The sequence below is a fragment of the Leuresthes tenuis genome, unplaced genomic scaffold (assembly GCF_036924035.1).
Source record: "Leuresthes tenuis unplaced genomic scaffold, fLeuTen1.0.hap1 SCAF_2, whole genome shotgun sequence".
NCBI lineage: Eukaryota > Metazoa > Chordata > Actinopteri > Atheriniformes > Atherinopsidae > Leuresthes > Leuresthes tenuis.
The window spans coordinates 5794916-5811233 of NW_027325356.1; the positions used below are offsets into that span (position 1 = coordinate 5794916).

Sequence of the window (16318 nt, forward strand, 5' to 3'; positions counted from 1 at the left end):
AATTCCTTTAAGACTGTTCAAAGGGACAAGGTTCATGTTCATTAGACAAATAGATTTAATTTGGGCTCTGAATCAGCGTGTAATTAGGATGTGATTAAATCAGGCAGCAGTTAATTATTGCAGAGTTCAAGCGATATGGCTGTAGTGCAGGAGGTAGCGTGGTCATCCTTTGATCAAAAGTTTATTGGTTTGATTTCCAACTTCCTGAATTAACATGTCAAAGTATCCTTTACATGTAGCCAGGAATTGAGGAGGATCCTCGGGCTGTGTTACTTCTACTCACACCTAGAGTACGTCTTTCAACCAACCAATAGCAAAGTAGCATGGAGTGACAGGTTAATCAACATAAGTTTTACCAAACTATAAAAAAAAAAAAAATCTAACAATTGGAAAGAAGTGAATCTGGCTGAACTGCAGAGGCCTAATTTACATAATGCACCCTCCAGCTCAATAGAACTGTGCCAAGAAGGAAGCGACATGAAAAGAAACAACTTTTAACCAACAAACAGTCATTTTTCAGTCAGTCAGCTCATAATGTGACACATGGAACCCATAATGTGGTAGAATAGATGCTATTCTACCACATTTCTTTTCAAATGTGCTTAGACTACACACTAAACAGAAAAGAATTTGTCTCTCTGTAGCTGTATGGCCGCAGGGCTGCATGGGAGGACCCAGCAGCCTGGGTGATCGACACCTACCCATGGTCGTCGTCTCCCCCACCGGGAGATTGGCCCCCGCTGCTGCAGCTCCGCCCAGAGGATGTGGGGTTCGATGGTTACTCCGCCCCAAGAGAAGGAATCAGAAAGGAGCCGCCACAGAGTGACAGTGACGCAGACCCTCTGGTGAGGAAAAATACACAATTAAGATCAGGCAGTAATACACAAACTGAGCCTTTAAAGCAGTTAGGCAGGTTAGACATGCAGAAATCGGGCTGACTCCTATTTCTGCCGACAGATGAACATGCTAATGCGTCTGAAGGAAGCAGCAACGTCGTCAAGCCCGCAGAGCTATGACAGCGACTCCAACAGCAACAGTCACCAGGACGACATCCTGGACTCGTCGCTGGAATCGACCTTGTGATGCCATCAAACACAACTATGGGATCATTTTTAAAAATAACTTTTTGTTGAGTCTAATTCATGCCACAAAATGCAGCCTTCTTAATTTGGGTGCCGGTAACTCAAATATTCAAAAGAAAAAAAAAAAAGTTTTTTACTGCGCTGCTGTGTTTTTGGGGTTTTTTTCACCGCCGTGGCCCATATCTCCTCTGTCAGGAGCCTGACATCTACTTCAGACAGAATTAAAGCACACAGCCTGTCCCTGTTGGTGAGGCATCATTGTCATCATCACCAGCTGTCAGTTTAGTAAACACCAGCCAGGAGTCCTCCATCCTCCACTGAGCAGCAGCTGCTGCAGTGCACCAGAGCTGCCTGCAGATGGCGACACAGGCGCTCATTTCTGGAGTAGTCCGTGAACTTCAGCTACCACCTGTTGGTGGTTGGATGGATGGATGAACAGCCAGCAAGTTCCTCCACCATCTCCATGACTTAAGTTGTCTGTGTTGATGGAAAAATTGAGCCAAAGTTAACTTTTGGTCCGACACAATTCAACAAACATCCGTTTTACATCCAACTACAAAGTATGTCAAAGCCAAACTTCTTGAGAAATACTGAGTTTCTATCTGCAGATCCAACACTGTCAGAGTCAAACTACAGATGGCTTTTGTTCTGCACTAGGGCTCTACTCGCCGGTCAGAACTTGGCCATACTTCTGATTAAACTCCACATGTGTTAAGTTTCAGCACCGTCTTGTGTAGTTACATTGATGAAAATCTGGCCACAAACTGACTCTCAAGTAGGGTTTGAATCGAAACTCGAAAATACCCAGTAACAGTTACCCATAGAAAGGGGGAAAAAAACTTATCTCATCAACTCCCTCGTGCACCTACAGAAGGGTTCCTGGAAAAGGATTCCCACTCCTCTCCTTAAGGGTCTGGGTACGTGATTACGTTGGACCCATTTTCAATAGTTCATGACTTTTGAGAAGAGGTTTTCTATTTAAAACCATCATTTGGAATTTCAATGTTCAAAGTGAAATTATTTTTGTGTTTTTCAAACAGACCTTTTATTACCATTTTGAATTGGGAATGTTCAGACTATTCCCAACCGTACTCACAAGGAGTGAATAAAACCTGCTATGTTGTTGAAGCTGGTAACATGATGTTTGATTGACTAACACACAGACTTACTGAAAAAGTACAATTTTTTTCCAGCAAGACATGTATAGCATGTATTTAACAAAAAAACATTTAAAGTCAGATTATCTCAAAAACTTTCAGGAGGAAACAACACTCACTGAGAAAATAACAGACTTTGGCAACATTTATCCCATCTTTTCAGTGTCTGAGATGATGTCATGACTTCATGTCCTTTTATATGAACGTATATATATATATATATATATATATATATATATATATACATAAAAATATATATATTACGCCTTTACCACTTCCAAGTTCTTGCTTTGACCCCGTAATAATCCTGCGATCTCCATGCACATTTGCCCAAGCAGGCTGTTGTAGCACAAAACTCTTTTGGTGCTGGACTGAATTCTAACAAACAATGCCTTACTCTTTTCTAACAGACTTCGTGCATTAGCCGATTCTTTGTCTAAATGGCTGTAAACTTAACAGGGCTCCGAGTCGACCATACTCGACCAACGGCTGCTGTCGAAGAGCAGCGTTGACCTCTCATCATATCAATCACAGATGCCGAGGGATTGAATAGATGTGAATGGGAAGCAGTGCTCTGGGTTTTGAATAAAGTTGTCTTCATGTGTGACCCCAGTGCTGAAAAAAAAAAGACTGTAAATATTTTTGGACCACTAGCAAGAAAGAAGAGTATTTAGTTGTGTTTTGGTGCTTGAAATCAGAACCTATTGCAGGTTGACTGGGTGAGGGAAGTTTAAGAAGATGTATTGATTTTATACCTCATCTCCCATCCTTTAATTGTGCTTTTGCCACGCTTATCTTTTCTTTATGTGAACAAGAGTCAAACATGTTGATCTAATTAAGTGGAAACTAGTGTATAAGCTGCTTTGTTTATAGTGAAAATTAATGAGAGGTTAAAGTTATAAAGGTACTTGTGGTTGAATGATAATGAAACAAGTTTGTGATCTTAAGAATATCAGTTTTTCTTCCTTTTAAGCTTCCCAGCCTGCCTCCAGGGAAGGGCAGGCAGATAAAGTCGGGAGTTATGTGGTCCATTGCTTTCAATGTTTTTGTCACCGATCCTATGCAACATTCATTCTGGTCTCCAAATTGAAGCCAAAAGCCGAACGTGCATTTGTCTCCCGAGCATATTTCAGCGCTGACTGCAGACGTTCAGCATGGCACCAGATTTGTGTCCAATAATCTTTGTCCGTGTGTGTGTTTGAGTAACCTATAAAGGCTGTCCCGCTACCGTCTTTGGAAGCACAACGAGTGGGATTCTGTTAGTCTGTGTAAAGCCTGCTCACAGAGTTGTGGGTGTTATTAAAGCATTTGACTGGTCTGGCAGTTTACTACACAAATTCAATGAATGTTTAGCCTTCTTAGCCATGTAAATTTTTTATATGTAACATAATTTTGTAAATAGTTTATCTTGCAGCATTTTGATGACTTTTTCTAGCCGCTTTGGTACAATACTTGAAATTGAGTATTTTGTGTACAGTCTCTTTTCATTGGAGGAGATCGATGCAGTTTGTCATCACTTGTCTGTCCAGGGCTCGGAAAATTAAATCTGATATCACTGTACTAGTTTTAAGTTATTGTGATTCAATAAAATTAATAATTATTTATGATGGAATTTTGTTAATATTGTTTTCTTAAAAGCAACCGCACTCTGTTGACCTGAAGTTGTTCACCATTTTATTTGATGTTTGTACAAAAAGTGTGAAATAAACATATATACAGCACATAATACAACGTACTTATTAAACAAATTCATATAAATAAACGGAATAGCTACAATTTTCAATAAACAACTCTATTTAATGTCAAGGTAAAAGGAACTCAGTGTTCTTGGCTTAAAATTTCCATACGAAATTGTACAAAATACTGTACAATTGAACAAAGCTGTGCAAAACAGCAAACTGTGTCTCAAAGCAGATCCTGTCCAGCACGCACGTGCACTGATGAAGCTACAAACAGTGACATTGATGGGTGGATGTTTCAGCAGCTTCTTACAAATCTGCTCACAGTTTCATTAAAAACAAGTCGTGAGTTATAAGTCTATATTTTTCTTTTTTAAATAAATTAAGATACTGTAATTTCTTCTTCATCTGACTCTGAGAAGTCCGAGTGCTTACTGGAGAGAGAAGGAGAGGAGATGCAGGATCCTGCCGCCCTCATTCTCTCTCTTCCAAACTCCTCTTCCTCCTCTTCTTCCTCCTCAGCTGACGACTTCTTGCCCACATCGCTGAGGTCTGGGTGTGGATTGGCTTTGGTGGGCAGCGTCTGCTCCCGGCATCCACCGGATGACAACAGCTCTCGTTCTTTTGAGTTCCTCCACTTCATCCGCCGGTTCTGAAACCAGATTTTCACCTGGAGGCGTGGAAAAAAAGGTGAGTTAGAAAAAGTTCATGCGGAACAGGGTCTTTACGCGCGATTACGCGTGGCTTAATAAGAATTATAACCACAACTGAAGAAGTTTTACCTGCGAGTCTTTGAGGGCCAGTTTAGAGGCGAGTTTCTTCCGATCGGGCTTGCTGATGTATTTTTGTTTCTGGAACATTTTCTCCAAGGCTTTGCGCTGAACGTCGGAGAACACGGCCCTCCTCAGCATCCCTCTGCGGGGCTTCCCTCTTGCAGCCAGGGGCCACGAAAAAGTTCCCGGGATGGGAACAACGGAGGAAGACGCTGCAATGCAAACAGAGGTGAGAAATTAGAAGTTGTATCTTTAAAACCACTCCATAAAAGATGTTTAAAACAATATTCAGTATTTAAAAGAAAAACTCAGAAAGGCTCTTGAATATACGATGATGATGAGTCCTCTTTAAGACCCATAGTTTTCCTATTTTGAGTGAAATGGCACGAGGTGACTAATTAGCACATTGGCCAGTCCTCAACCGCATTGGTATGGTAAAGAGGTAGCATATCCTTTAAGGAACCCTGTGAGGGCGGATAGAGGAGTTAATAAACCGTGAACGGTAATTGTGTAGTAATGAACTAACGCAGAAAAGACTCTGGACAGGCGGCGAAGGCCATATATTATCGCAACAAAAGGAGATTTACACTTTCAAACTAAACACAACTGCATACCAGAATACTGATGCCAGGCGGGGGGAGTGAAGAGTGGAGGGGAAAAGCGTTTTTTTCCTTCGTGCCCTCAAATCATTTTCATTAAATGAACACGAAAAGCTTTTCAGGACGCTGGAGTTGTTTTGTTGAGGCATTCAGTTGAGCCCATGAAAAGACTCCATCTCCATTATGATTTGTCTGAATGAAAGCCGGGACTTGCGACTTTATAGACTTTTCTAAAGGATCATTTTTTTAGCCCAACTCGTTGATTGGCTCGGTTAGAGAATTCATAAACGTTTAAAGCACAGAGAGTGAAGACTGGGGGTCAGTGGTAACCTATCCCACGCGCCTTTAAGCATGCAGGGGGGAAAGTTTTGCGGTACAGTTGTGATTGGGAAAAGTTTGCTTTACTTTTGAACCCCACGGCGCAGATCACTTCTCTGTGCAGGCTCCTCACTGGACTCCCTCCTCACTGTAGCTGCCCTGCGGCCACAGCAGAATAAGGAACAACGACGCACTATGTGGTCTTGTGAGAATATTGAAAACTCTCAATAGCGCCTAATAGGGAAATTAGTGCATGACTGGTTCACGCCTTTGGCCCGCCTGGTAAAAGTCACTCTCCTGGGTGTGTGGGTGGTTCGCCCGATGGGAGCTGACCAAATTGGTCACGGTGCTGGGGGCTTTGTTGCCGCCACAGCGGCCCGGTGGCCCCCCGGACGCTGTGGGAAAACGCAGGACCAGGGAAATGCCAAAACGCCCCCAATGGGAAGCAGGGGACTATAACTCGCCACCCCGCCTCAAATTTAGAGCGTGTCGATTTGGGATAATTGGTTAATTAGGGGGTGGGTTGGTTTGCCCTGGCAGGGACCAGAGCCTGCGGTCCCCATTAATAAGACAGTGATTTCTTCTTTTCTGGCTGTTTGTCCCTTTTCTTCCTCCATTTCAGTTAAAATATATGACAGGGGTGACAGTGGTTTACATTTAAATGCAATTAGCACAGAAAGAATTCTAAAGGCCATGAAGGATAAGGGCATCAATATTGCACCTACCTGGCAAATAAGGTGTCCTGAAAATGGGGTGAAATGCTCCCTCGAAACAGGGAACGGGAAAGGTCTTGGAGTGCAGACTGTGGACTGTAGGATGTGAGGACGCTGTGGAGGAGACAAACGTGTTAAAATACTTCTTGGATTCAAAATAATCGAAATACACACGAGTTTGAACTGAGCAAATACAGTGGTCTTTGCCTACTTACTCATTTTTGGTGATGGTGCGAGGATGGCGCTCACTCCAAACTTGAGAAAACTTGGATCTTTGCTGCTCGTCGTCGACATTTTTGGTGAACACGTTTCGCGCGTCACCGCGGTCGTGGCCAATGCGCGCTCCGCAGATGCACAGTGGAAGGACAAAGTGGTTGTAACGTTGGGCAAGGAGGTGCTCGCTGGCTGGACAGTCCGGTTTATGAAGGCGGCGGGGCGGCTAATGCGGAGCAGGTCCTCCACTAAGAAGCTCGAATGGGTCGGGAAGGCGGACGGCAGACTCTGGTGGAGCGGCAGAGCCGCTGCTGGTCGGTACAGCCCCGGGTAGAGGGCCGGCGGAGCGATGACACTTGGGATCATCATGGTCCCGGCTTTCAAAAAAATAATCACTGTGTGAAATCAGAAATATTCCGTGAGTCAGCTGGGTGGGAATCAGTCGTGTGAATGGCTGCTAACTGCTCTGGCTTCCTCACTCAGGGGAGACGAGCTTTATAGCAGCCAGCCCCCCCGGCTCTCCTCTTAGGGCTGACAGCCTCAACAATGGAGCTCAACAAAGTTCTCCACATGGGTCGCTTTCATGCGGCAGCCCCCGACCTGCTGATTGGCCGGAGAACGCAATTTATGATTGCATTAGACTTCATAAGCAAGCAATACACAATGCAAAGAGCACAAAGAGGCTCAGTCATCAATTTTGCATGTTGACCACTTTTCTTTCAATTTGTTTTGTTTGGAAGAGGCAAGTGGCCTAATTAAAGAGCAATCTTTGGATGCAGGTATTATTCTGAAACTTTGAATGACTTCTAAGAAATATTCTTTATTCTTTTCTCTCAGGGTGCCCTATGCATACTAAAAAGGAAAAACACATTGCTGAGTCTTTTATTTTGTTTTCAGTGGTGCAAAAATAAACATGTGACCGATGTAGATGCATAAAACATTTTAAACAATTAGAATAAAGTTAAATAATCTTTAAAATCATCTATATTTTCTACATTATCTGCAGGCTTTGGCACCATCTCACATGTAAATCAGTTTTAGGGTTTCATAGGATTCTCAACACTCAATCTGGCCCTCGTCATGGAATAATGTCTTAAACGGATTTCTGCTATCAAAACGCTTTAACAGATGTGTTAAATATCACTCTTTTTGCGCAGGCTTCATTCAGCAGCCGCAGCTCAGAGCGCACAGAAGAAGTGTGCGGCCTGGACCGTGCGCTCCTGATCCTGTTAACCATGAACTAACTGTCACCCTCAGCTGCGGAGGAGGCTCCCCTCGGCCTTTCTCTTTCCATCTCTAGCCTTCAAAAAAGAAAAAAAAGCCCCAGTGGAATAAAAAAAGCTTTATTTCTAAAGACGGTTTTGTTCTGCTATTTTAACCGGCTGAATAAAAGTGCATCTGTGATTTGATTTAAAACGCATTCATATGAGCGGACACTGAGACCCCATATAAAACTCTTATTAAAGCGACTTGGAGCCTGATAGTCGTGTTCTGTCAGCTTTTCCCCTAAAAACCCGTTAACGCAGATCAAGTCAGGCGAAAAACGCGATGCAGAACCAAAGAAGGGAAAAACCCAGTTAAACCAAGAAATACAATTAGGAAACATTAGGTTTTAAAATCCTTTATGATAGTTGTTTTTTTCTTATAATCCGTATTTTAGTTTGTCTTCAGTTATTTTCTTTTAAGTACATCTATATTTTCCATGTTGCAGCTGGTAAACTTTCCCTGACAAACAGGAAATATTAATGTTCACGTTTTTAAGACTTAAAAGCGGTATTAAGACCATCATGAATAGAAAATATCATGATAATTAAATCTATCACAAGTTTGCTTTCCTTTCTAAAGTTATAAGTGAACTAAATTGTCTTAATTTAAAAGAACACTCAGATCGGCTTTATTTGCTGAGTTTCCTTATTGATTTAAATCGTTCACTTTGTATAATTTAATTCAGCTCAAATAAGTAGTTCTACATCAGTCCAATATAAACTGGTCACAATCCGATAATTAAAAAGGAACGCCTCCGTGAAATGATCCTTTACACAGAGTCAACGCTTATCAGAGATGCGTCCTCTTTCTGAGCGCAGGACGCACAAGCAGGCGTTAACACAGCGCTCCGTCCCCGCTGCTACACCTTCAATAAGTAACGAGACCTTCAAAGCTTTTTTATTAGCCTATATTCCTTTACTTGGCTGCCCGAAATCCCCCTTTTGTGAGCGGTAAGCAGATGGTTAGCAGGAAGCATGGACTGCTCTGGCTGACCGAGACTAATTTCTACGAGCTTTGCAAGCTTGCCACGTCCCCGCTCCGTCACCAGGCCGAGTAAAAACAGCTGGCTGCGGCTGAATTAAAGCCATTAAAAGCACATCTCTGAAATATCGCCACCAACAACAACGCTCCCTCCCTCTATGGTTATCCTATGGGGAATCAACCACTCGTGTTTAAGTGGCATTAAAAGATATTTTAGATCACTTTATAACCAGGTCAGATACTCGATTATTATCATCCTGTTGACACATTGTTGCGGCAGCTACACCGATTTGATTTTATTCTCAGATTTACATCTATGGATAACCGACCTCGTCACACTAGAAATACCTCATTAAGTTCCCTGATGGCATTATTTTGGCATCATTGTTGCAACAGTATCCTTGCGGGGATAATCTATTTATTACAGGATGCACGAGCGTATATACGGGAACAGGATTACCAAAAATAAAAATAATAATTCAGTGATTATGAACCATTTGATGAAAAAGTGTATGATTAATACGCCAAGTCATGATATCACATACGCTAATTGTAGTTTTACTACATGTATTCTAAAGATATGACCCTGATTCAACCACAAAGTGCACAGTAAAGACACGCAAAGTGTATTTGAAGCGTCAAGTTTTTAAATTCTTAACTTATCTCGTTTTTCCGAGTGTGTTTAACCCATCTTAGAGACGTTCTAAATTTTTGGGGACTTTTTCGACAGAGCCATTTTCCAGTTTACCAAATAGATGAACTTAACCATTGTTTTGGGTCTCTTTCTGCTTCGTTACGTGAAAAGGGGATTGAGTAAATATGTTACCCATGCATGAAAGGCTCTCAATGGGCTGTCTCATTGTGCCGCGGGTCCGACAGGTGGTTGACTGTTTATTATTCCCTCATTATTTATCAGTGACGTGGGCGCATCAAGGGAAGGGAACTCCCCATCTTTTCACTTTACTGGGATGAACAGATTGTGCTGACTGGTTGCAGCCTGGTATGACACCGGTCACCAGTCCATCCATCTCAACACTGCAGTCATTCAGCCTGCATCCAACTCCACCAGGGTCTTTGGAAACTCTAATCACAATTACTTTGCCCAAATGTCCAAAGGTAGAAGTGTCATAAACTCCAGAAATTGTAAGATTTACCCCATAGTCATATTTATATGTATATCTAAACCCAACTATGTAAAATTGTATGACAAATCTAACCAACCTGAACCCACAGTGAAGGAGAAAAGCACTTTGACAATACATCTTGTAATGCCACCATTCACCCCTCCTACCTCCAAATAAGCCTTTGTGAGCATGTTATAGTTGTTAAATTCAACTTTTGTGACAACTTCCTATCATGCAAAATGTAGATGTGTTACAATATGAAAACGTGGTCATGTAATGTTTTAAAAGTGGGATTTAACAATTGAGCATAAATGATAGTCTCATCTAATGCAAAACATGGACATGTAGCATTTTTACAGCCCAGAAAATGTAGTAGTTTCTTTTTTCTTATTTTTCAATGTGGATCATCATACCAACAGCACATTCTGGTGTGAGACTATGTTGCTAGTTAAATGGTGCTGTTAGCACAACCAGTCCTTTAAGTTCTGTTGCAGTAGGCGTTTCCTAATAGCTACAACCAGACTGTACCAGAATCATAATTCCAGCTATAAAATGTATATTCAGGGGCCAAAAAACCCCAACTTAACTTTACCACTGAATATGCCCACTTATTACAGATTATTCAACAGCAGTCTAATATAAATAAAACTGAATTTGAGCACCATGGAAACATCGAACTTCAAATATTATGGTAGATTTTTGTCAATATAAACGCATAATATATACGTCGTCATAGGCTACATAAATGATTTGGAAGCTATAGCTATATTAATGCTGTATTAAAATTTTGCCATTTAACACATCAAAAATAAATCAATTTAACAGCGAGAAGCAGCAAGTCAAACTGGGATAGTCCTGCTGTTTGGGCTACACTAAAGTACATTATTTTCTAAATACTTGTGGCACTTTTCCATATTATCAAACTATTCCAGGTTTGAGCTCATTGTGCGTTATGTCACAGCTTAAACATGTTTGAGATAAAGCTGCAGTGAGTCATTCCTCCTGCCATGTGCAGTTAACCAAACATCTATTTCAGTGGATTCAGTTCATGACCGGGCTTCACCTCAGCAGCAGCTCCCACTTGGGGTGTTTTGGCCGCGGCTTCACCTCAGCGTCGAAGGTTCCTGCAGCATCTGGCGCAGGCGGCGCAAAGCTCCACTCAACGCTGAGCGAATTAGCGATGCCACAAGACTCAGAAGAACAGTGACAAGCATTAAATCGATATTAACTTTGTATTAAACATGGGCCCCTCCCTCTTCCCCAAATGGACTGGAGCCATCGGTGCACAAAGCGCTCTGTATGAACTCTTGGCTGCACCTGTTCCCTCTTACTTGGTCATGGGAGTTCAACTTCTTAGATTCACCCCAGGCTCTTTTTTTGTTGGACTCACCCCACACTGAATTCTTTCAGTTGGGCTTTTGTCATCGTTTTTTGATCTCATCTGCAACCCCCAAAATTTTACAGCTCATGAAAACATCATTAAGACCATGTTCTTCACACTTCCAGTAACTGTCCAAACTTTAACTCACAAGTTGCACTTTCAGCTGGAAGAAGTTTCAGCGTAGAACTGCTCTTTTTGATCCAGACAGGGACTCTTACCTCCCCTTTTTCACTGTTCACTTATTAGCAGTTGTCAGTATGGATGTAGAGTGGTGTCCTAATCCTCTTAAAGTGCATGTTGGTACAGTTTGCATATCATTTTCTAATCTTGGAGAAAGGCCACAACCCTCTCTATTCACAGGGATTCCCTGTCCTCTTTCAGTGCAGCCACAGCCAACAGCATTAGCATAATCTGACAACCGATACCATTGTCCGTGACCTTGTATGCAAAGTTAATTGCTCATTAATACCAGACAAAACAGAGGGGTGCAGAGGAAGCACAGTGGTCCTCTAAATCCTTGTTTTAGAGGGGACAGGCAGGCAGGTGGAACACCCTTTGCTGGGTTGTTAAACTTTACCTGAAATTATTAGAATTTATTCAACTCTGAATTATTCATTCTGGTCTTGGACTAAAGCATCTGGTGCTCCAAAACACAGCAATCAGATTTCAAATGAGCTGCTGTTGAACCAGCCACTTACGTTTTTTCAGCAATTTGGTACCGATATCTTTTAACGTCCATAAGCACACACACACACACACACACACACGAGGGTTGCACACACTCCTTCAAAAAGTATTTATAATTTGTCACAGTGGATCAGCATTAATCAATTGCAAATGTATCTCTCTGCAAGTTTAATCTCATCTCTACATTAGTTTCACGGATCTAGGGCGATTTGCAAGGAGAGCCTCCACTCCACCACCCCCCCAAGCACCTGGCAGTCTTTTGGAGTAGCGTCATGTAAACATCCACCGCTTCAACTGGTGCCCTGTCTGAGGACCCAAGCGTCACTGCGCAGCACGGAAAAGAAGGCCAGCCTGTGTGGTTGTCAACACCAGTTTAGCTTAGGAGCCCCATTGTGACATTAGTGGCGACTCTCCTGGTCAGGTTGACCTGCAGCGCTTGTTTGATTTAGATATTGCTGCTAATATCTGATTATTACAGAATGAGCAGACACTAGAAAGGGTTCAGAAGACCACCACATGCAGCTGCCTAACACCGTCTTTGTGCTCAGTAGAGCTGCACAGCTGGCAGGGACTAGTTTGAGACTGATATTTTAAAAATGCAATGAAATGCTTCAGTCATGCACAGTAAAAGAAACAATCCAAGAAAATGTTAGGCTAAGGAAATCAAATAGATCAAATTTACTTTTTCGGGGGGGGGGGGGGGGGGGGGGTAGAACTTGTTATTCAAGCAGTCTGCCCTGGAGTTGTGTTGTTGACTACGGCTGGAGGCCTGAGGAAGTGTGTGTGAGTGTTTGGGAGGGGTGGCTGCACAGGGTAGTTGAAGAAGACGAAGAAGAAGGTGGTATGAATGGAGAAAGAAGGGGCTTGGGTGGAGGAGGGGATGCTTGACGGACTTCACTGCCTGTTGGCCCTGCAGCATTGATGCCGTGTTGGCCATATAATCGGATTGCCAGTGGGTGAAAGTGAGCCCGGGTGCTTATGTCAGTTTGCGTCTCGTCAAGCTGAATAATACGCATGGCCAGGGAGTGAAGCGGACGCTTGCCATTGAGGGCTCTCACTACTTGTGGCTAAGCATTTCTAAAAGAGAGAAAAAGCCTCATTGGATTCATATATAATTCTCACTCAAGCGTTTTGAAGCATTTGCATAACAGGGGGAAACCAGTGATCTTTTCAGGGCTGCTGCTACACAAGTGTGTGTTTGCATGTGCTGCTTTGTGTGTGCGTGCGCGTGTATTCATAAAGGGTCCCGGCTGAGCCCTGCATAAACAAGGCTGGACACGGATCTTGCACTTGGCCTCTTATGATTAATCGAAGATCAACAACAAAACATTAAGCTTTTTGTACTTTTCTTTCACAGAGGAAAAAAAGAGGAAAGCAGCAAGTAAAAGTATAGCGTTTCCTTTCCTTTAATGAACACACGGTCAAAGAAGATGCTGTTAACCCTGAGATAACAGAAGCCCAGAAGCCGATAACACAAGTCTAATTGAGTAATTCTAATCAGTTGAATTCAGCCTGGATGAAACCACAACCATGTCGAACTTACTGAAATTTTAGTTTGTTTCTTTCCCAGGTCCTTTAAAATGTGTAGTTTCCGCTGTCATTTCAGGTGGTTAACATCCACATCAAGTTGCTTTATATAGAACCAATATTGATCTACATTGATCTAACTTAACAGAGAAGTAACTCATTGAGATCAAAGATCTCTTTTGTAAGAGTGTCCTGGAAAACAGCACAGTTCCAACACACTCCATACGGACATCTGACATAGCTATATAGTGTCTAAGTTCTAACACATAGAAACAAGGCCGTGATCCCACAAAGCTTTTAGGAGTCAGCAAGGCAGTGTCTTAGACCACACAAGTAAAAAAATCTGGAGCTGACCGAATAAACTTAGCCTTTTAATATAAGAGCAGGTCGAGAGCAAAAAAGTGAGGTAAGCCACAGAAAAAAAGCTACAGAACAGCCCCAGCAGGGAGGAGCTAATACTTGGCATCACTAACAAATGAATGTGTTCAAAACAAGTTGGATTGTTCTACATACTTCTTGTTCCATAAAATTCTGAGATTTTATATAAAAAAAAGACATGACAGCCGCATGACTTCAGTCCGTAAATTAAGAAATTATGCTGCTGTCTGGTATTGAATTGTAAACTGAACCTATTCTGGTTTTCAGCTGTTGGTTGGGAGATATTTTTGCATATATAACCTTAGGTTCTGACTTCCTGAGTCCATCTCAACTGTCGTGAAACAAAATATGCCGATTTGTGTCCTAAATAACGCTCTCTTTGAGGCACCGTGAATGTCTGTGTGAATGAGAAACACACGTAAAGCGATTTGTAGAACCTAGACTTGGATGAAATGATGTTTCATTCATGACAAAATGTGAAATGTCTACACTGGATGATGGCAGAAATCATGGCAGTTTCATAATAAAGGATGAAGGATAAAGGATTCAAAGTTCTCTTCAACCCGGATGCGGCCCATCAGCCGGTGCATTTACCCTGTTGAAACTCGGTGAGGCATGATGACCATTAGGGCAGTCAGGAGCTTCAGTTATAACAAACCGAAGTAATATGATCTGACTGACTTTCCTCTCAGAGAATTGACCCCCCCCCCACCTTCCAGTCTAATTCCTTAAGCAATCCAAGTCCTGAATTTCAAAGTCACATACAGCCATTTAGAACCAATGGCCTGTTCGGCTTCTCAGCCCCAGTGTGGCCTATAATTGATCCCATCATTGCATTATGGGGGATCTAACAGGCTCTAGGTGAGCTGACCTCTGCTCTGTGAGGTCTAAACTCCCCCCTTCTGCTTGTCACTTCTCTACACCATCACTCATCTATTCCTTTCACCATCCACTGCAGTCCATTTTCCCCTTTTTTCTTCTTCATGCCTCCTCTCCTCAGGTTTAGCACCCATGAGGAGCTCAGAGATATTTCAGCTTAACAAGCGAGAAATGACAGTTTATCCAGATCAGAGAAACCATGACCATTAATGCTTTTATCCCACCGATACCAGGACTGCAATTGTGATCAAGTCATTACCAGGATGTGGAGTTGAACCAGAAACAATATAGAAGGGGGGGGGGGGGGGGGGGGGTGAATCTTTTTTTTCTGAAAGCTTTCAGAAACTTCATACAAGACTGCAGAAATGTGCAAATCTTGAATCTTGAATCTATTGAATTTTCAACATTTTCATTCATCTCTCAGACAAAGTAGTTCAAAGCTGTTTTGGAGTCCATCGCTAAAGTATTTTGTATATTATCTTTAGTTTGAAAGACACTTGTTGTACGTCGTATATTCTGGTACAAAAGTGGAACAAAACAGGCAGGGGGAAGGGTCACCTATAGCAGAGTGACCTCTGCTCTTCAGGGCCAAATGATAAGACACTTGGGGTCAAGAAGAGCACAAAGGCCTGAGAGAGCGTCCACTCCAAAGACAACAAGCCAGAGAACAGGAATGTTAAACTCTCCCTTGCCTTTAGAAAAAATCTCTTGAGGTAAAGCTTCAAGAAGAAATGTCCTCTTACACCACTCTTACACCTTGGCATTCTTGTTTAGATTATATTGGAGATGTAGAGGATGATCTATTGCTTGCCTCGCCACACACAGAGTGTTTTTGGTTCCACTTATTTTGCCTTTTCATTTTCATGAGGCAGAATGTAATTCCAGCCATTATCCATGGACACGGCTTTCCTGTAACATTTTCCCATCGTCTGGCCTCCTCAATTTGATGGATCTTTACAGTCTTTTTCTCTGGGGATGATACAGTAGGACAAGAGGAGACTAACCGATCAAGGAGAAAAGCAAATCTCGTGTCACAGTATGGGAGTCCAGCCCTGTTAGCTTTATGACGTGTGTCCAGCCAGCGCGGCCTGGGCAGATCTTCCACAGTCGTGGCAGATGGATGGAAATTTCAAGGCGGGCAGAGTTTTATACTGGTGTATCTCCTTGAAGCAAAGCTGCATCGATAATTCAGGCAGTATGAGACAGTATTTGCACATAATTACTGTTGTATGGGAAACTGGCAGCTTCTTTGGAGTGGTATGTGAAGGGAGGCTCGGGATGAAAAGGGGCAATCGTGGTATAATGAAAGTTTTACAGAATAATGACACATATGTTCCAATTTTACACCATTCATTGAGCTGGGACAATATTTCAAGGATTAGAGATGACAGGCCATGATAGGCTGTCTCCTGAGTCCAGGGATCACGGCTGCATTCACATGCAAACAGACTACACACACAAACTTTAAAAGATGTGGTTTTTTTTTTCCTGCTTTCAAATGAAAATTCATCTTTAATGACCAGAATCCGCAGAAATATCCCACACAATGACGAGTTTTCTT

General features: G+C 42.3%; 2 protein-coding genes across 8 annotated transcripts in view; one reads left to right on the forward strand and one right to left on the reverse strand.

The window, feature by feature from the left end:
* nav2a (neuron navigator 2a) overlaps positions 1–3846 on the forward strand; it is a 108035-nt gene extending 104189 nt beyond the window's left edge. For all 7 annotated transcript variants that reach the window (XM_072379978.1, XM_072379980.1, XM_072379974.1 and 4 more), the window contains 2 exons: positions 645–845; positions 958–3846. In XM_072379978.1, the coding sequence (XP_072236079.1) occupies positions 645–845; positions 958–1083 (327 nt within the window). In that variant the 3' untranslated portion in view covers positions 1084–3846. The remainder of the gene's footprint in view (positions 1–644; positions 846–957) is intronic.
* Positions 3847–4300: 454 nt separating this feature from the next.
* Positions 4301–6903, reverse strand: dbx1a (developing brain homeobox 1a). Its single transcript, XM_072381195.1, has 4 exons — positions 6537–6903; positions 6334–6435; positions 4701–4903; positions 4301–4588 (listed from the first exon to the last, which is right to left on the reverse strand). The coding sequence occupies exons 1-4, from the start codon at positions 6901–6903 to the stop codon at positions 4301–4303; spliced, it is 960 nt and encodes a 319-aa protein (XP_072237296.1).
* Positions 6904–16318: the final 9415 nt, after the last annotated feature.

Coding starts and splice junctions, on each gene's coding strand:
- dbx1a (XM_072381195.1), bottom strand. CDS start 6,903: ATGATGATCCCAAGTGTCATCGCTCCGCCGGCCCTCTACCCGGGGCTG. Junction 4,904..6,333: donor CAGGACACCTTATTTGCCAG/GTAGGTGCAATA, acceptor TTTGCATTGCAG/CGTCTTCCTCCGTTGTTCCC. Junction 4,589..4,700: donor TGGCCCTCAAAGACTCGCAG/GTAAAACTTCTT, acceptor CCACGCCTCCAG/GTGAAAATCTGGTTTCAGAA.